Here is a 20,347-nt window from a genome sequence, read left to right on the forward strand (position 1 = left end):
TTAATCTTGTGTGCTGTATAATAATGGTTCTCAACCAGGGACAATTTTGCCCCTCCTGCCCTGGATGTTTAGCAATGTCTCATATATTTTTGGTTGTCTCACGTGGGTGGGGGTGATATTGGCATCTAGTGGGAAGGGACAGAGATGCTGCTAAACATCCTATTCTGTAGTGGGAAGCCCTCCACAACAAGGAATTATTCAGCCCCAAACGAATGTTGAGATTGAGAAACTCTGCCCTAAAATCAGAGTAGGATTTAGTGCTCTTTCCCTTTTATGATTTGAGTTATCACGTTCTTTCTGAAGAATCCTGACATTTGAGAAACTTCAAAACTCATCTGATGTGCCCAAGACCTTGTCCAAAAATCTATCAGTAACCACACAGCCCACTAGTTTTCCCAAAGAAGCAATAGATGGAGGCTTACCTTGAAGAACTGGCAAAACAAGCTGTGTGGAAAAGATAACTAGAGATCTGGCTTCTGAGTTAGAAGGGAAGAGAAGACAAGTTTATTAAGAGGCTTTTATGTCCTAGGCCCTTTACAGAAATTATCTCACCTAATTAGGATGGCCATAGATTTAGTTATCCAAATTATGGCCATTTTGAGAGTGAAAGAAGGCACTATTAATAATTAAGCTGATACAAGGGGCACACACCACGATTTTCCTAGACAAACCGGTGTGTGTGTCACCTCACGCTTATTTCTTAATACAGCCTCACGATGAAATTATTATAATCCTTACTTTTAAGATGAAGAAATTGAGGTTCAGAGAGTTTAAGTAACTTGCTCAAAGTTACTCAGCTGGTAATAAGTAGAGGTGGGATTTAACCCAGGCAGTGTGAGTCCCTAGTTCTGTCCCAGTTCTGGACTCACTCTCTGTGTAGTCTGGGCAAAGCACGTGGGCTTGACTATAATGGGGCAGGAACTCCCACACTGCTATCCCAGCAATGCTGGGGTATAAACCTCGTGATAGCATGTGTGAGGGCGTGTCTTGAAAGGATAAACTTTTATCAGATGTAGAAGCTTATGACTATTTCCTAAGATTTACTACCAGATGTTTGAAATCTTTTGGTTACTGGTGTCCTTCATTTTGCCTGTCAGATGTAGCTTCTTGGTTAACAGTGAATGTTAATGTCTCTTTAGAGACCTAGAATATAATCCTCCATTGAATTGGTTCTTCTCTTCCCGAATGCTAACTCTTTGCCTACATTGCCCCTTCCCATGGAAATCCTCTTTTTTTTTTTCCTAGCCAAAGCCCCTCTCATTCACCCAAATCCTACAAATCCTTCCCACTCTGTTGGAAGCCCCACTTACTTCATATAAAATCTCCCCTGACCATCCCAGCCCTTGTTGATCACTCACCTTCCTGCCTGAGCTGATGGAGCAATTAGCATGCATACAACAGACCTGAATATGGAATCCACTGGACTTTCTCACCACCTGGGCTCTCACATCCCTTGCAACAGGGTACATTTTGATGTATGGAGTCCAAAGCAATGGATGGAAGGCCCTGTTCTGCCACGAATTAGCCACGGGACTTCAGATAATTTCTTTGACTTCTCTGAACCTTCGTTTTTTTATGTGTAGCACAGAAACGTGGCTGGGGGTGAGCACTGATGGAGATAATGGATGTTAAGGTACATTGGAAGCAATGAAGCATGATTCTTCTGACAGATAGTGTTATCTTTGTAATCCTTAGGGGTTGGTAAGAAGAGCAGGGTCTCTAGAGTCAGCAGACAAGGGTTGAATCCAGGCTCTGCTACGTGTTGCCTGTGTAAACATGGGCAAGATATTTTCTCATCTGCCAAGTAGGAATAATAACATCTACCTAGTGGGGATATTGGAAGAATTAATGAGACAATGCTTTTCAAGTGCATAGCACTGCGTCTACCACATAGTAGGTGCGCAATAAGGTTTTGCTTACCCTTCCCCTTCTCTTGATACACGCTCCTCTTGATATATGTTCTAATTTTTAATAAAAATATAAGTTCTGTCTTTGTCAACAAATATTCTGAATATAATATGGATAATATCCTTATTATATCACATTACATTATATTTTATGTACCTAATATCCATTACTAGTAAAGGGATCTGTTAACACCGCGAACGGTCAGTGTCCATGTGATAGTGCCCCCCTCCCCCCGCCCCCAAAAAATCTAAAGGATGTCTTCTTAACAAGGGCCGCCTGCAGATGTGGGTGGACATGTTTCCCAAAGACATGCCTCAGCCTGGACCTCCTGTTGACATTTCGCCAAGGAAACCCAAAGGGTAAGTAACCTGCAGCCCCACCTTCAAGGAAAGAGACCAAGGTCTCGGACTAAAGGATCATGTCATTTGATCTGGTGTCTGATACATTACATTAATCAGCTGACCCCTGATAATCATGCCTCACTTGCCACCCGGCCAAGTACAGCAGCGGGGGAGTGGTGATGATAATAGTAGGGGTGGGGATTGAAATGGTGGCCCCTGTTTTATGGTAGGAGCCCCTGAGTTTCAACATTCTGAAAAATGTTGGTTAATGGAAAGAGGATCTGCTCAGAGAAATTCATGTTCTTGGCGATTCCAGCTGGGACACTTGGTTTTGATGGAACGAAGACCTTAAGTCTTGACATTTTAGAACTTGGTAAAGTTGAGGAAGCTTATAGACTCACAGCAGTACCAGAATCACATAGACACCAATCGACTCAGCGTCCAAGGTCTTCAACCTAAGTCTGCCTTCCCTTGTCCCAGGTATGAATTGAGAGTGACCATCTGGAACACGGAAGATGTCATTTTAGAGGATGAGAATATCTTCACAGGACAAAAATCAAGTGATATTTATGTTAAAGGGTAAGATTACCAGCAAACTCCATACCCCCTTTCCTCCTCTTCACCTCTTTAACCCCTAACCATCTCACAAAAGGAGTCCATCTTACTCACCTTGTTAGATAAGGTCACTTTCTTTGTCAAATATTTGCCTTATTTGGTCATTTTGCTAAGAATGATTATCCTATGAAATATTTTTGTGAGGAAGTCTTATTATATAAACGTCTCTTTCAGTTAAATATTGGATGCCTAAACTTTTTGAATGACATTCAAAATACCTTTACACCAGAAGGAAGTAGAGAGCTGTAGTGCTATTGATGAAAGATTAAGTGTTAAGAAGATTATAAGCCTAGTACAAAAGCTAAACTTTATACCTTCCCGTTTGCTAGTTTTACCAACCTAGGACTCAGGAAACTAAATATTTTGTATCTCTCTCTTACATCTTGGCTATAATACAAATGTCTTTGTAGGTTTCCTTTTCACCCCTAATCAGGGAGGGAGGTGAAGTGGTAGAGAATCAGAAACAATGTGACTTAAACATGTACCCTCAGATAAAACTCATCTCAGAAACAGTCAATTCATCTCAGCCTTATTTTGGTATCTCTTTGTTTTCCCCCAACAAGAAACCCCCTTCCTCACTGACACTCCCATTTCTAGTACACTATTAAGTCTTGTTCATTTTACTCCCAAAATAGCTGTCAGCACTGTCCATTCTCTTCATCTCACCACATCACCATCATCATCTTTTCGTCCATCATTTCCTGCTAGGGTCACTGAAATACCAATACTATCTGAATTGGTCTCTCCCTATTCAGTCTTGCCTCCAATAATCTGTTCTCTATTGTTGAAACACGAGTTATTTTTTCAAAACACAATCTGAGCACATCAGTCCTGTACTTAAAACCCTTTAATGACATCCTATTTTCTCTAGACAAAGATCCAAATCCCTCATATGTCCTAAAATATCACACATGACTAGACTTTGCCTATGTCTCCAGACTCATCTCGCTGGATCAATACTCCCCCTTGCCTTCTGCTCTCTAGTCACACCGAGCTTCTTTCCCTTTTTTTTTTGGCTGTGTTGGGTCTTCGTTTCTATGCGAGGGCTTTCTTTAGTTGTGGCAAGCGGGGGCCACTCTTCAGCGCGGTGCGCGGGCCTTTCACTGTCGCTTCCTCTCTTGTTGCGGAGCACAGGCTCCAGACACACAGGCTCAGTAGTTGTGGCTCACAGGCCTAGTTGCTCCGTGGCATGTGGGATCTTCCCAGACCAGGGCTCGAACCTGTGTCCCCTGCATTGGCAGGCAGATTCTCAACCACTGCGCCACCAGGGAAGCCCGCTTCTTTCCCTTTTTAGAATGTGTCCTCACCTCTTCTTCCACAGGGCCTTTGCACATCCCTCACTGGTGACTTTTGCCATCCCACCTATCTCCCTCCATCCTCTTCCCTCCATGACTGTAGCTCCATGAAGGCAAGAACCATCCCTGTTTGCTCCCATCACTCCCCTAGCATCTAGCTCACTCCTTGCCTCATAAGAGATACCACACATATATAGGTTGACCGAGCACCATCTTTAGCTAAATAATTGTGCCCATACCCCAAGTGGTACCACTCCTCTGGAAATAGAAGGGTATTTACCCTCCCATGCCCCAGGGTGGGTTGGGGTGGAGGGAGGGATGTCTGCTTTCAGAAAGCAAGTGGTTTGGCATTATCAATTAGTTTGAATTAAAAGTACCTTTTTTCTCAAGAATTAATTAGCTGTGGATAAAGTACTAGGGGAAAATGTATTCATTGTAGCTTACTTTATACTTGGCACGGAGGAAAAAGACTAGATAATACTAAGAGGAAATAACATAATAGGTCATTTGGAGTACGCAAAGCACTGTACATATACTATCTCATATAATTCCTCTGAATTTCTATGAACTAGATATTGTCATTGCTTCCATTTTCCAGATGAAACAAAGGCACAGAGAGGTTAGGTAATTTACCTATGTAAGGTAGCAATGTAATGTAGTGGGTGCAGAAATGGTACGTGTTATAAAGAGGTCGCCCAAGGTGAGAGGAAACTCAGGTTACACTTTCATTTCATATTTCCTGACTTCTCCCTTTTTACTGAGTGCGGCTTCAGATCTACCCAAGAACTGAAGACAATTCCCCAACCTGACTTAGACCGAGAGTCTTGTTTCAGTTTCCGACCCTTTGATCCCTATTTATCTCTTTCGGAGTCAATGGAAGCTTTCATCTAATTCCAACTATATCATAATTTTAAAACCATGGATCTGTGACCACAATGAAACTAGTTAAATCGCTCTTGATTATACTGATGCCTGAATAATGTGCCCTGAGTGTTTAATTCTTTTTCTGTCTTTATTCAGGTGGTTAAAGGGTTTGGAAGATGACAAGCAGGAAACAGACGTGCATTACAACTCTCTGACTGGAGAGGGGAACTTCAACTGGCGCTTTCTATTTCCATTTCAGTATCTCCCAGCAGAGAAGCAAATGGTCATTACCAAGAGGGAGAACATCTTTTCCTTAGAGAAGATGGAGTGTAAGACGCCAGCTGTGTTGGTGCTTCAGGTTTGGGATTTTGAAAGGCTGTCTTCAGATGATTTTCTGGGTAAGCCAGTGGCTTCATCAAGCTCGTATTAATGTTGAGGGTTTTGTCCCAGCTTTTGGAGAACTTAGTCTGAGTTAGCTCCAGGGATAGTAATTTCAATGCTATTTAATAATTTTGATAGCAAAATATTGAAACACTCCAAATAGCCCTTAATAGGGGATTGACTCAGTAAGTTACAGTGCATCCCTATGGTGGAAGATACTTATTCAAACAGACTAAAATTGACCTTTGCTTTACTACTAAGAAGCTATTAAGTTTTGAGCTAATTACTGGTCTCCTCTGTACCTCAGTTTTCCTCAGCTGTAAAATGGGGATAATAATATTACAACCTCAGAGGGGAGCTGTAAATGTGATAATATAATTTAAAAACGAAGGACAGTGCTTCATACATAGTAAGCACTCAATAAGTGATAACCCTGCAGCCATTAAAATATTAGAATATTTAATGAGTTGGATAGTTGTGCAGGGTGCATTAAGTGAAAAAAAAGTGTATAGGAAAAAAATCCCCTTTCGGTAAAAAATATGTTTATTTTTATAGGAGAAAGAGATAGTCAGAGATAGCCAAAGAGACAGAAAGACTGATATAAGGATATGAACTAATAAGTAGGACAGTCGTCAACTTTTGGGAGGTGGAAAAATAATAGAAAAAATGATTTCTATTTTTTGCTAATGTGCATATGCTCTAAATGTTCACAGTGAACATATATCACTTTCGAAATAAGGAAAGGTTATTAAGGAGAGAGAAATAGAACATTCTCGTGGCATTATCTTACTCTGGCTTATATTCACGCATTGAAATACACTGTTGAAAACTAGTGAATGCAACAAAAAAGAAACAGACTCACAGGTGACAGAGAACAAACTACTGGTTACCAGTGGGCAGAAGGACGGGGAGAGAGGCAAGATAGGGGTAGGGGAGAGGGAGGTACAAACTACTAGGTGTGAGATAGGCTCAAGGAGGTATCATACGACACAGGGAATACAGCCACTATTTTGTAATAACTGTAAATGGAGAGCAACATTTAAAATGTATAAAACAGTTTTAAAAAGAGAAAACATTGTTGAGAGCCCACGATGGTACTGGAGAGCAGCTACCAAGACAGTAAGACTGAGTCCCCAACCTGCAGTTTAGTGGGCTCAGAGACAGAGGTATGGTCGGGGGAGGAGGTTCTTACAGGCTGTCTGTGCTAAGGCAGGGAACAGCTCAAAGGATAGACACGTAACCCAGATCACGCTCAGGGAGCAGAGAAGAGGCCCAACAGATGACACCGGAAACTAAGGCTTGAAAGTTACATATGGTAGCTCTGCCCTTGTCTTCTACCTGCTGCCCTATTACTAATGCTTTAAATGCACCAAACATGTCTTGGTCATATTTGTGCCCTCAGTACCTGGCACATGCCTGTGGATCCCATGTGGTCCTGACTGAATGACCAGTGAGTGGATGGATGAATGAGTGGGTGAATGAGGATGATGATGGATTTTCAAGCCCTTCTATAACTGTTAAGGACATCTCTTCACAGGCTCCCTGGAGATGAACCTCAATAGTTTTCCCCGAGCAGCTAAGGCTGCCAAAGACTGCGATCTCACCAAGTTTGAAAATGCAAGTGAGGAGAGCAAGATATCCATATTCCAGCAAAAGCGTGTGCGGGGCTGGTGGCCTTTCACTAAAAGCAAAGAACTCACGGTAAGTGACAGCTGTAGGAGACGGGGTGAGGGTGGGGCAGGCAGGGGACCTCATATTCTTTAAATGAGTCATTTTGTAAACTTCAAGTCAAGTGCCCTAAAATGACATAGAGCCCTTTAGGGCAAAGGTTCTGTTGAGAAGCGAGAATTTTGAAAAATGTATAAATGCATTGTGCCTTCCATATTTCAGCATGCTTGATTTACTAGTGATCTATACCAGGCTGGGTTTCTATCTTCTTACCTTGAGCATATGCCCTGGCATTAATTTTTTCAACATTTCTTGAAATTATGCATAAAGTCCTGACTAATGTACAATTTTAATACAACTGCTTCATCCCTTCACCCTCAAAACGTGAAACTCCATTTAAAAAGTGATCCATCCTTTTAAAACTTGCTCGAGAGGATACTAGCAGAAAGGAGAGCCATTTACCCCTGTCCTTGCTTAGCCAACTTGGTCCATACTGTGTGACACATGCTGTAGGAACTCGGACCTTTCACAAATCATAGGAAGAAAGCTTCTTTTGCCCTTTCTTTCAGCCCGCTCGTCACTCCCCTGTAAGAGAGGGTGGAGGACTTAAGTGCTCAGTGAAGGTGAGGAAAGGGACCGGGTCAGCATAGGGGGCCTATTTTCACTGCTGTCCTCCTCTTGGGGTGAGCGTGTTCTCCCCTCTGTTCCTAGTGGCCAGCGGCAAAAGCAAACGCAAGTCAGGACCTTTCAGGTAGCAGGTCTGCATAGAGACCGATTGCTCACTCTCTCTTTGTGCTATGGGCTCAATGGGTACAAGACAAGGATTTCTTTGAACTTAACTGGGAGCTGCTGACCTGACTCCGTGGTGTCTAGTCTTAGTATGTTTTCTAGGAGCTTTCTCTTCCCTCCATTCTCAATTCAGTCCCATCTGGTGAGATTGGATCAAAAGAACAAGGATCCAAGCAGGCTCCTTCCTTCCAGTCTCCTCAAGTATGCGTTGAGGTTTCACTACGTGGCAGCCTCTGTACTCTGCTCCAGGCTTCACGGCTTAGCACAAAATAGATGCTCAGTCAGTGACTTGATTGATGAATGGATGGGTTCAGAAATGAAGTAAGCATGGCCTGTGCTGTCATCCAGCTCAGAGTCCAGTGAGGACAGATGTATCAACAGTACATTCTGCATGAAATAGTCAAAGTGCAAATGACACAGGGAAGGAAGAGGGGAGGAGCTAATCCCCTCTGAGGATGTTGAAGGGTCAAGCAGGGCACAGCACAAATTTTTCAAGAACAAGGAATGATGAAAGGCCTTTTCTAGATGAAGAAAAGGAGAATGTCTACTCCAAGTAGAGGAACCATGATGAGTGCAGCCTGGAGTCATGAAATATCCCCATGGGGACAGCTAAATGCCCACTGGTCAGAGTTGTCAGAATGTAATATGAGGTCAGGAAATGGGGAATGCCAAGTCCTGAAATCCAAATTCTTACCTTTTGACATAATTCCTTTTCCTATGAAACAAACGGCAGTGATTATGTATATATTACATAATGGCAGTCATCTATTATATTTTTATAGCCCTGCAGAGTTTGCCAAATATGTTCAGATCCCTTCTGTTATTTCATTTGATCCTACTTGACTATTTTCCATGTAATTTATTTCTTCATTTCATTCAACAAATATTTATTGAGTATCTATTAAAGGATAGGCCCTGAGAATAATATACTCCAATGTCAAAGACAGACACACAAGGGTAAATAGATGAACACACAAATGCACAGCGAGTTACCCACAGGCACACCAAGAAAGCAAATTCTTCTTTTTTTTTTTTAAGAGAAAAAAGTGAATTTTATTTGAGCCAAACTGAGGATTACAGTGTGAGAAACAGACCCTCAGGGAGCTCTGAGAATTGCTCTGCCTAGCAAATTCTTAAAACAAGGGCTGGGAAGTGCTGAGTTAAGGCATATCCAAGGCAGATATTCCCACTCCATACAGCAGTTAGAGAACTTTCTGTGACTGTGAACCTTTATAGTTGAGACCTAAAGAATGAAAAGTAGTGAGCCATAGGGAAAAATATGGAAGTGCATTTGTCACCAAGCAAACACCACAGGCAAAGGCCCTGAGGTGAGAATGAGTTCAGTGCATAGGAGGAATTAAAATACAAACAAGCAAAAACCTCGCACAATTGGAGCAGGGTGAAGAGAGGGTGACGCCAATGAAGTGGAGAGGAAACCAGAGCTGGATCATGCAGCCCTCAGACGCCATGTTGAAGAGTTTATGGATTTTGGTCTCAGATCAACAGGAAGCCAGTGAATTGTTTCTAGCAGGGAGGTGAGGGGATCTGATTCACACAGGAAACAGTCCCTCACTGCAATGGGGACAATGGGTGGGAGAGGGCCACAAGTGGAGAAAGAGAAGTAGGCAGAGATGTAGGAAGAAAATAATGAAAATGTGGTGAGACATAAACCCAGAGAGGAGAGAGTCTTTTGCGGACAGCTGGGTCTTTGTGTCAAATGCTCCTGGGTGGTTGCATAAGAAGCAGAGAAGTGTCGATTGGGTTTAACAGCGTGGAGGTCACTGGCGACCTTTTATTTATTTATTTATTAAAATTAATTAATTTCTAACTGAAGTACAGTTGATATACAATATTATACGTTACAGGTGTACAATATAGTGATTCACAGTTCTTAAAGGTTATGTTCCATTTACAGTTATTATAAAATACTGGCTATATTCCCCATGTTGTACAATATATCCTTGTAGCTTATTTTATACATAATAATTTGTACCTCTCCTGGCGACCTTTTTAAAAAGCAGTGTTGTGAAAGTTCATAGCAACATTATTCATAATAGCCCCAAAGTGGAACCATCCAAATGTCCATCAACTGATGAATGGATAAACGAAATGTGGTATGTTAACCGAAATTTCAGAAACAGAGACCTTATTGAAGTAAAGAGGTGCTTATCTGGGGTTTGTTAGGACCATAGCCTGGGAGACACAGATTCAAGAAGCATTTGAATTGTGTTCTGTTGGACTACAAAATGGGGGATGCTTATAAAGCAAAGTGGGGCAAGGTTACACAGGTTGTTTGTCAAGAACTAGGATCGGAGCTGGCAAGAAGTAAGGGCGCTTATTAAACAAGAACTGGTTGGGGTTCAAAATGATTACATTGTTGCAAAAGGGTTGGGGAAACTTTGAAACTACAAGGTTTCAGGGTGCAGCTGCCAGCAGATACTGTTTTGAAGATGGCCAGTCGTGTCCTAGAATTTGATACAGTTCAGAAAATTCAAGTTCCCAGTGATTTAGGAACATGTCTGCAACTGCATCCACAATGGTCACCTGGCTCCATTTTGTTATTTATTTATTTATTTAGCTGCACTGTGCAACACGTGGGGGATCTTTGTTCTCCGACCAGGGATCAAAGCCGGGTCCCCTGCATTGGAAACACCGAGTCTTAACCATTGGACCACCAGGGAGGTCCCACCTGGCTCCATTTTGGATGCCAGAACCGTAGTTACTCCATTTTGATTTTTAAATGGCTTTAAATATGTCATCAGGTATATCCATACAGTGGAATAGAATTCAGCCATAAAAAAGAATAAAGTGCTGATAGATGCTCCAACAACAGACTGCTAGTTATTTCTCCTGCGAAAACTGGGTTATTTGGAGTTAACAAAGAATTGCAATTTGAGGTCTGCAACCATGGCTAGTAGCCATGTGCAAATCCCCAGCAAAAATGGAAAGAACTCTTTTATAGAGGGGGAAAGGAAGTTGGGAGTGCTATAGTTAACAGAGTCCATGGCTTTTCACTGACTGAGCCATGACTGTCTCTCATTGGCTGAGCTCTTGCCAGGTGAGAAGAGAAAGTCTTTCTTCTTCCTGTTATGCTCTGCTATCAGCATAGGGCATGAGAGCTCCCCTTTCGGGTCTCTCAACTCTATTTTAATTGAGGTTTCTCTTTATTAATTTTTATAGTTTCCATGTCTATAAAATGAGTAGTTTGGACTGGGTGCCTCCAAGGTGTGTTTCCAGCAAAGACATTCTCTAATTCCAACTCTGCATGAACTCCCCTCCCGTGCCTTGAAGCCAGCAGTCAGAACATCATTGTCATCTTATTCCAATTACCAGCAGCCAGGAGGGACTTGTTTATGGGCACTGCCACCTGCCAGGCTTATTTTTAAAGCTGCTTATCTGTACACCCAAGCAGTGTAATTTAGACATTTGGGTCACACAGCTCCTAGTGTGGAATATGGATAGTAAGTGAAAAACAGCTCCAGTGGAATTGCAAAAGAATGGGTACCCTTTGGAGAAGGAAAGGGAATATGTATTGAACATGTTCTTCATGAAACACATTGCATTATGCATTTTATATGCATTATCCTACTAAAAGCAACCTTCAAAGAAATCACTCCTTTAGAAGATGGAGATCAGGAAGTTTCTTTTACAGGTTAATCTCGCAAGTCTACAGTTAGGTAGCCCAGGTAAGTCCCAAGAGCATAACAACTAAAACTACCTCCAGGTTAGTGTGAAAAACAATTGTCAGCATTTATTATGGCCATGTACACTAGCAGCTAAAGGTTCAATGATCAATAAGACACATTTCTGCCATCCAGAATTTCACAGCTTAGCTGAGGCAGCTGGTAGACAAGACAAATCATCTAAACAGTAGGTGGCAAATTCAGATTCTCCAGGAGTGGAGGTATTTTCATGTGAAGAGCATTTTTAAGACAAAGTATATTATATGCATTTATAGGAAATTTGAAAGACACAAAAATGTGGAAAGGAAGAAATAGCGCCCATATGCACATCACCCAAAGAAAACTATTGCTAACATTTTGGTTATTCCCAATATGCATAGGTTTTGGTTAATTTTATATAATAGTGATCATTCTATGTTAAAAATAATGCCTTGTTCATTTTGCTTTATTCAGTGTTACAATGAGCATTCCCCTACATTTTATTATGAATATTACTAATTCTTTGTATTCTCAAAATAGAAATGCTACAGTTAAATCATGTGTTTTTTCCTCAACATACATGCATTAAAAAATTTAAGCATGCAGAAAGTTGAAAGAATAGTACAATGATCAGCCATATACCCACCACCTAGATTTAATATTTGTAGACATTTTGATATATTTATTTTGTCTGTATATGTGAATATATGGATATAGTTTACACACACACACACACACACACACACACACACACACACACACACACACACACACACACACACACACACACTGGCTGAACCATTAAGAGTAAGTTGTAGACATTCTGACACTTTACCCCTAAAGACTCCCTATGCATCTCCTGAGAATATGGATATCCTCCTACACAACATCTCATTGTGAAAAATAGGACAATTTGAACATCCAAAATAATAATGACTATGCTTTGTGCATTAAAGGTTTATCTGAGTTTTGAATTATTTCCTTAATTAGCTACCCAGAAATGGAATTCACAGGTCCAGAGTATGATAATATACTGTAATGCACATATACTCACACATACATATATATGTGTGCAGATACATATATGTGTGTATATATATATATGTATATGTATGTATGTATGTATGTATAGGTGTATATTCCTCTTCCTAAAGGATTTACCAGTACACATTCCCACCATTAATGTATGTGAATGCCTCATCTCATATGAGTGACAGTTGTGTTTAATAAGCAATAATTATTGCTGAAGAAGGCATGTCCAACCTGAACACAATCACTTCTCAGCCTCCCCCAGTGTCCACCCTCCAGGCCCAGTGAAGTTTGAAGCCCATAAACAATGGATGCAATACAACCAATCTAGTCTTTTTAGGACCTTTCCTTATCATTTTCTTCCATCCATAGATGTCATTAGGTTAATAGATAGTCTCTCACACTGTCCATTTTTTCTAGCTCTGATTTAAAATTACATTTGGAGGATATTATTAGCTTAAGACCTCTACCTGGTGCTTGGTTGAATACTGATGATTGAAATAGGACATGGAACCCTCTGTGTGGAGAGACACGGAAGGCGGAGCAGCGTTTATCAGACTATGTCAGTAAACACCTTCCCCTGCTGCCTCTGCGATACCAGATAAATGCTTTGTGACCGCAAAGGCAGGGCAGTGAAGCGGGGACAAGGCTTTTCATGATATTAGCTGACAACTGCTATGCCTAGGGCAGAATTAATTTCATATTCTCTGCCTCCTTTTTTTCTTTGCATTTTTTTTTTCCTGTGGGAATATGCATCCTTGGGACTTCTCTGGGAGTTTTCTGAATGGGCAGAATATATTTCTCAGGAAATGATGCGTTTCTCTCCATACAATAGTGTTGAAGTTAACAACTATGATTTTTTAAGTGTTTACTATTCACCAGGCACTGAGTTGAGCACTTTATAAGTGTTGTATCATTTATTTTTCAAAGCAATCTGATGGGGTACATGCTGTTAACATCCCAGATCACTGAGACTCAAAGAGGGCACGTAACTCACCCGAGGTCACACAGCTAGTAAGTGGTAGAGCACGATTTCAGATGCCAATTTGTCTGCACCAAATCGTACCCACTCAGTTCCTGTGCTACGCTATGCTATACTATTCCTTAAGCTACCCAAGGCAAGTCGTTAGATGGAAGTCAAAAACATGTTCTTTTTTTCTTTTTAAAACCAATTTATTAAAATATACTTACATACAGAAATGAGTAGTATACATTACAGAAGAGTGTGCCAATCATGAATTTTCACGCACTGAACACTCCTATCGGCACCTAGACGAAGAAGCAGAACCTCTCCAGTGACCCAGACCCCTCCTGCCCCTGTCCTGACCACTCTCCTGACCTCTGACCTCATCATTTGATCATGTCTATTTCCTTCTTTAGCTAAATGAAATCACACATTAGTGTATTCTTTTGTGTTTGGCTTCTTTTGTGCAACAATGTTTCTATATAGCAAGTGTGTTTTTCAACATTTTATTTGAAACATCAAAAATACATTCTAATGCTGGAGCCATGGCAATGACTATGAGGCCCCTCTTGAACATTTCAGAAAAGGTATATTGAGTCACTGTTAAATAAATAGGCTGCTTTTTTTTTTTCCCACAAAAAGGAGCCACTTGGACACATAAAACAGCAGAGGATGGGACTTGGTATCAGAGGACCTGGGTACAAATCTTAGTTTTATAACACAAGTTAGCAAACATCATCAAGGCTTCGTTTCCTGGGCTGTAAAATGGGAATAAAAATGTCATTTGTTTTGCCAGGCTGTCAAATGGTTTAAATGGAATGATGTCTTCACATACCACCATGCAAGTTATACAGCACTAGGGCTGAGCTTATTGTTAGGCAATGAAGACACCTATGATCCTTTCACGCTCGTCCTAACTTGTTCTCTGTTGATTTTTGTCCTCTCTTCCAAACGTTTTGGAGCCCAGCAATTGGTTAGTGACTCTTAAGCTCTATCAAGTATAGAGGAGTTGGATGAGGCTCCCAGCGTATAAATATATTGCTCAGTGGCGCTCAGATCATCGCTGAAAAACATCCGGAAATAAACCCTTTTGGCAGATTGGAAGCCTCTCTGCCGTGAGTTCTGGGCTGGCTTCTTGGGTTTCTTCCAGCTGTGAAATCTTGCAGGGGCACCGTGGGCTCTAACTCTGCCTTTCATGAAACCTAGAAGTTAGAGCCAAGTTGCTTTAAAGAGCCTCTGGCCATTTGATAGATGAGGAAACTAAGACCCAAGAAGACAAATGCTTTTAGGTGGCCATGATGAAGACAGTCATAGAATCATCTCACGTTAGAGCTGGGAAGGTCCTCATAAAACTTCTAGTCCAATTGTCAGGCAGTTGGGAGGCAGCCTGCTATAATGGAAAGAGCATGAGCTTTGGAATCTTACAGACCTTGGTTCAAATTCCAGTTGGTTAACTTATTGCCTGTGTGACCTTGGGAAAGTTATTTGACTTTTATGGCTTCATTTCTCTATCAATATAAAGGAGACCTACTTTGCTAGTCACTGTAATAAATAGATGATAGATAGATAGGTAGATAGATAGGTAGATAGATAGATAGATAATAGATAAAAAGAACAGACCTGGGACAAAACAGGCATTCAATAAAGCATTGCAATTACAGTTAGAGTTATATTACTATTGCTCTACTGTTGATAGATGTGATAGAATGGATAGAAGCTTTATATTCTTTCTTTCCTGGTTTTCAAATACTTCCTGAGTGCCTTATGTGCAAGTCATTGCCAATGGAGCCAAAATGTCTCAATAGGAACAAGAGAGAGTACATATATACATATTTTAAAGGAATATTTCTGGATGATAGGAATTTAATGCCTTCTGAGTCGGGTCATGGTACTAGTCTAAAGAATGGATGAGACCACCTAGATCTGAACTCATGACTTCACTTGTAATAAAAGCCCACTGTGCTTCTTTACTGATTCAGACAACCATGACTCTGCCTCTCTTCTCCAGTTTCAAACTCACCCCAAATACTCTACTTTTCTCTAATTTCTCCCACGATTACATTTTCATGGCTGCCAGCAACTAAACTTGCTTGTTAAGAAGCCCTGGCATGGGATTCCCTGGTGGCGCAGTGGTTGAGAGTCCCCCTGCCGATGCAGGGGACGCGGGTTCGTGCCTCGGTCTGAGAAGATTCCACATGCCGTAGAGAGGCTGGGCCCGTGAGCCATGGCCACTGAGCCTGTGTGTCCCGAGCCTGTGCTCTGCAATAGGAGAGGCCACAAGAGTGGCCTGTGTACCAAAAAAAAAAAAAAAAAAAAAGCCCTGGCAAATTAACACAAGACCATTGGTTCATCAGAATCTTAGACCTTTTTACTGGGGTAGGAAATCAGCCATGCCTCTGAAGTCAGGTAATACCCCATCCACATGGGATTCAGAAAGACAAGCTTTAACAGCAGTCATAGGGGCTAAAATACTTTGGTGATGCTGCAGTCTCCAGCCACGTCTGTGTCCCTCCTATCACCTTGAATTTTGATCCACAAAACCAAAGGAGGCAGGAGAGAGGGTCCCCTCCACCAAGAACGGGAGCTCCAGGAGATCAAGGGTCCTATTTTTCTTAATCATTAAGTCTCCAGGGCCTAGAACAGTGCCTGGCATACAGGGGGTCCCCAAAAGTAATGAATGAACAAGAAAGAATAACTCCTACCTTTTGCAGACATCCTGTCTCATCCTTTGATAACCCAAGACTTACATCTCTGCCACTATCTTTGGCACAATGCTCCGAAGAAGCATATGACTCATAATTTTCAAACCAAAGAGGCTGTTTCTTACTGAGGGAAGAGAAGGGGAGAGAGAGTGCTAGAATAAAAGGATAATTCTAAAACACTTAGAGGGGACAACAAAAACAAGGAAGGATGACAGAAAAGCCTTTTGGCCAATGTAGGTCCATACCCACCCATCTCCTCTTGAGAGTCATTGACAGAGAAGAAAGAGGGTAGCAGATTCAAAAGCGTTCTGCCACTCAAGTAATTAGTCCCCCTTTTAATTCTTACTTTCTGTAATTCATATTACTTCTGCAGATATTAAATGATTACAAGTGAAATAGTCCATGTGACTGAGCATTTGTGTGTCTATGTGTACACGTGGGACCCCCTCTTCTCACAAAACTCAAGAGTAACGTCGTTCCAGGGCTTTTATTGTCGGTCATAAAAATGGCTTCTCCCAGGACCGAAAAGATATTTCCTCAAAATAAAGCAGGAGGATAGTCACAATCCTTCCTGACATTCTCCCACATGATAACACTTCTTCTAGAAGGTCGGCGTTGCCCCCAGAAGTTCTTTGTGACTAGAAACTGAGAGTTTGTCTTTGTGCAGGGCAAGGTTGAAGCTGAGTTCCACCTCGTTACGGCCGAAGAAGCTGAGAAAAATCCTGTTGGAAAAGCCCGAAAGGAGCCAGAGCCCCTGGCCAAGCCCAAGTGAGTGAAGTCACGGGGTGGGGCTGGGGACATCAGAAATGGGAAGGACCCTCTGAGGTCCCCATATCAGAGGATGAAAACATTTCTCTAGAGCATCCCGCTGGGAGAAGTGAGGAGTTAATAGGTACCATCCAATCAGTGTAGCTTTTTATTTCTATAATTGAAAAATATTCCAAAAACATTATAGAGTGTTTGGCAAATGGACAGGACACTTTTCCATAGAACTACCACATAAGCACTTCTAGAATAATTTCATATGTTTTTTTCTGCTATTTTTTTCATGGGAATATAAGTTTCACATGAATTTTTTTTCTACTATTTCTCTAATTATGCATACAAAATTATCTTCATATTTCACTTATCCTTTGCTGAAAATTTTTGCTTTGTTGCCATAGTTGTCATAATTAGGATTTTTAAATGGCTGTGGAATAGTCCATAGACTTGATACCCATAATTGAGTTGGTTGCCACCCCGTAACTGGATGTTTAATTTACTTCTACCTTTTTTCTATTATTATAATATGATAAAAATGTTTCCCCTTTATAAATTATCACCTTAAAATAAATTTCCAGAAATAGAATTACTAGCAGCAAGTGTTACCCTATTCAATTGAAACCATGGTTATATATCAATTAAAAAGTAAACATATATAGATATGAAATGTGTACACAAAATACTCCTTCAAATTGTATTTGTCCCACCCCTCCCTGGACTCCAAGTGTCTCATGATGAGTAGGTGGTCCCTTCTCTGTACCTACCTTTCATCTATCATAGTGTTAGGAACATAACTGGTGCTTCATTAATTCAAAATTATTTATTAAACTCCTACAATGTGTACCTACTAAAAAAAAAACACTTTGAAGAACACCAAAGAAATATAAGATATAAACTCTGCCTTCCAGAAGCTTTCAGTCTGTTTAGAGAGAACACACAGGTTGATAAAACAGTCATCAGACTGTGGAAGACATATGTTAGGTTCAAAGAGTGGGTAAGTCAAGCCACGAGTGAGGTAGGAATTCAGAATGAGGGGAATTATTGTGGACTGGGGTAGTCAGGAAGGGCTTCATGGAAGAGGCAGGGCTTGAGCTGGTCAGGGTGGGATGGACAGAGGGCACTCAGTTCTCTGGCTGGGTCCTAACCAAACTCTTGCCCTCCTCCAGACCAACTTTTAAAATGATGAGGAATCATTATCACCCAAAATGTTAGCTTGCTTCTGCTTCAAGGCAACATGGTCTTTGCCCGTTCTTGGGCCTCTCTTTGTGGGCCCCTGGAGATTGGGAGTCAGAAATCCTTCCTGAGGTCTTGAGACTCCTATGTGTTGACAACATGGCCCCTTCCCTGATCTTCTCTTGCTTCCTTCTCAGCCGCCCAGACACCTCATTCTCCTGGTTTGTGACCCCCTTCAAGTGCCTGTACCACCTCATCTGGAGGAATTACAAGAAGTACATCATCATCGGTTTCATTCTGATCGTCCTCATCATCTTCCTGGCCCTCTTCATCTATACCTTGCCGGGAGCCATCAGCCGAAGGATCGTTGTGGGCTCGTCGTAGAGGGTCATGGAGGACCCAGACCTTCCCTTTCTACTCCTCCTCCCTTCTTCCTCATCTGTAAATGTATAAGAATGTATGCTCTGTGCAGGCACTGTGCCGGCTGCTAAGGGGATAAACCCAGAGGGCCCAAGAGCCACTCCCTATGTCTAAGGACAGATCAGCTCTTCTTGGAGGAGATGGGAGAGGAATAGTCCTGCCCTACCCCAACCCTGCCACTACCTTTCCAATTTAAAAGCCTTAAGTCATGGTTTTGTCCATGGGCAGGATGAAATAATGGCTCCTTTACCCCATAGTAATCAATGGTGACCTCAAATTGACTTAGGAAAATATTTTCTAGAGCACTAAGTAAGGAATGTGTTTCATTGATGAGGTTTAGGAAAAAGCACAACATACATTTATGGTGACGTTGAAAAGGAAAAGAACAGCATTACTTTAGGACAGATTTGGAAGGAAGGTATTATACTTTCTTCTGGATTCTAGACAGTAAAACGACAAGTCAGGTCAACAAAACAATGCACATTGTTCAAATCCACAATAAATACAAGCTAAACATTGAAAATTCTTCTAAGTTAAATAGAGCTCATCAAATTTACTGTTATGTCAAAAGATGTTGGAATGCTGAAAAGCCTTTTAGCAAAAGTATTTGAAACACTTTCAGATCAGATGGTATCATAAGAAATGTGCCAGAAGAAGGGGTAAGCAGGCATAATTTAGGAATCAGCCTGTCTGGTGTTCTACACATAGGTTATCGCTCATGGCCTGTCCTGTGTATAAAAAAATAATTAAAATAATGTTCTAGGCCTAATTGTGCAGCCCTGACCCTAAAGATACTACGCTTAAGAATTAAAAAGATTTTGAAGCAGAAAACCCATTTCCCAAGAAGTTGTCATGAGTCCCTACTTGTGTTCTTAAATGGGATTAATTTAAATCTATTCATTTGACGGATTAGAGTTGTTCTTGCTGCTTAAATTTGGTTCAGAGTGGTTTGTTTTGTTTTGTTCTTTTAACATTTGAATCTTTCCTCCCAAACCAACTAAGCAAAACATAATTAATACCAGCAACAACACCAAGCAACTCACAGGATATGATATCCAATTCTGTGTCTCCAGCAGTTGAAACAGTTGGTGCCTTTTTTGCTCTTTTCCCTCAAAAATACACATAAATGGAAATTGGGATTGACTTCACAGCTGGGGAATTTATTCATTCAACAGCTAATTATTGAGTTCCATCCTTGTTCCAACTGCTGTGATTAACTCTAGGGTCTCAAGAGTACACAGTCAAATAAACTAAATCTTTGCTCTAAAGGAGCATAGGGTTTGATAGAAGATATTAATCAAATAATCACACACAGATAAATACAGACTGATGGATCGAATAGGGGCAAAGTACTGGGAGCAGAAAGACCATCTAAAGGAGGCCCCGTAGCCAGTCTGGCAGTCAGGAAGGCTTCCTAGGGAAGTAATGACTGAAGGGAGATAAAAGATAAGGAAGAAAGATGGAGAGGAAGAAGAGCACACTAGACAGAGGAAAATAGCATGTTCAAAGGCCCTGAGGTGGGAGGGAGTGAGGCACATGAAGTGGTCTAAAAGACGGTGGGTACCAAGTGAGAGGCAAAGGACCCTGAGATGGGGCTGGAAAGTCATCTAAGGGCCCACACGCTTAATGGCTTCAGTCTTCATTTTAAGGGCAGTGGATAGCAAAGGATTTTTAAGCAGTAGAAAAGAATGACTAGATTTTTATTCCACATGGAGAACAGACTGGAGGTACTGCAGTCCTTCCCACAAGAGAGGATGATTATTTTCACTCAGTA

The 20,347-nt window shown here is 41.3% G+C and overlaps 1 protein-coding gene across 1 annotated transcript in view; it reads left to right on the top strand.

The window, feature by feature from the left end:
• The window catches only part of FER1L6 (fer-1 like family member 6), a 158,534-nt gene extending 139,130 nt beyond the window's left edge, over window positions 1-19,404 (top strand). Inside the window, exons 36-41 of the mRNA XM_004265411.4 lie at window positions 2,179-2,267; window positions 2,730-2,828; window positions 5,180-5,421; window positions 6,942-7,105; window positions 16,886-16,986; window positions 18,351-19,404. Of these exons, the coding sequence (XP_004265459.1) occupies window positions 2,179-2,267; window positions 2,730-2,828; window positions 5,180-5,421; window positions 6,942-7,105; window positions 16,886-16,986; window positions 18,351-18,537 (882 nt within the window). The 3' untranslated portion in view covers window positions 18,538-19,404. The remainder of the gene's footprint in view (window positions 1-2,178; window positions 2,268-2,729; window positions 2,829-5,179; window positions 5,422-6,941; window positions 7,106-16,885; window positions 16,987-18,350) is intronic.
• The last annotated feature ends 943 nt before the right edge of the window (window positions 19,405-20,347 follow it).

The sequence above is a fragment of the Orcinus orca genome, chromosome 17 (genome assembly GCF_937001465.1).
Source record: "Orcinus orca chromosome 17, mOrcOrc1.1, whole genome shotgun sequence".
NCBI classification, from domain to species: domain Eukaryota; kingdom Metazoa; phylum Chordata; class Mammalia; order Artiodactyla; family Delphinidae; genus Orcinus; species Orcinus orca.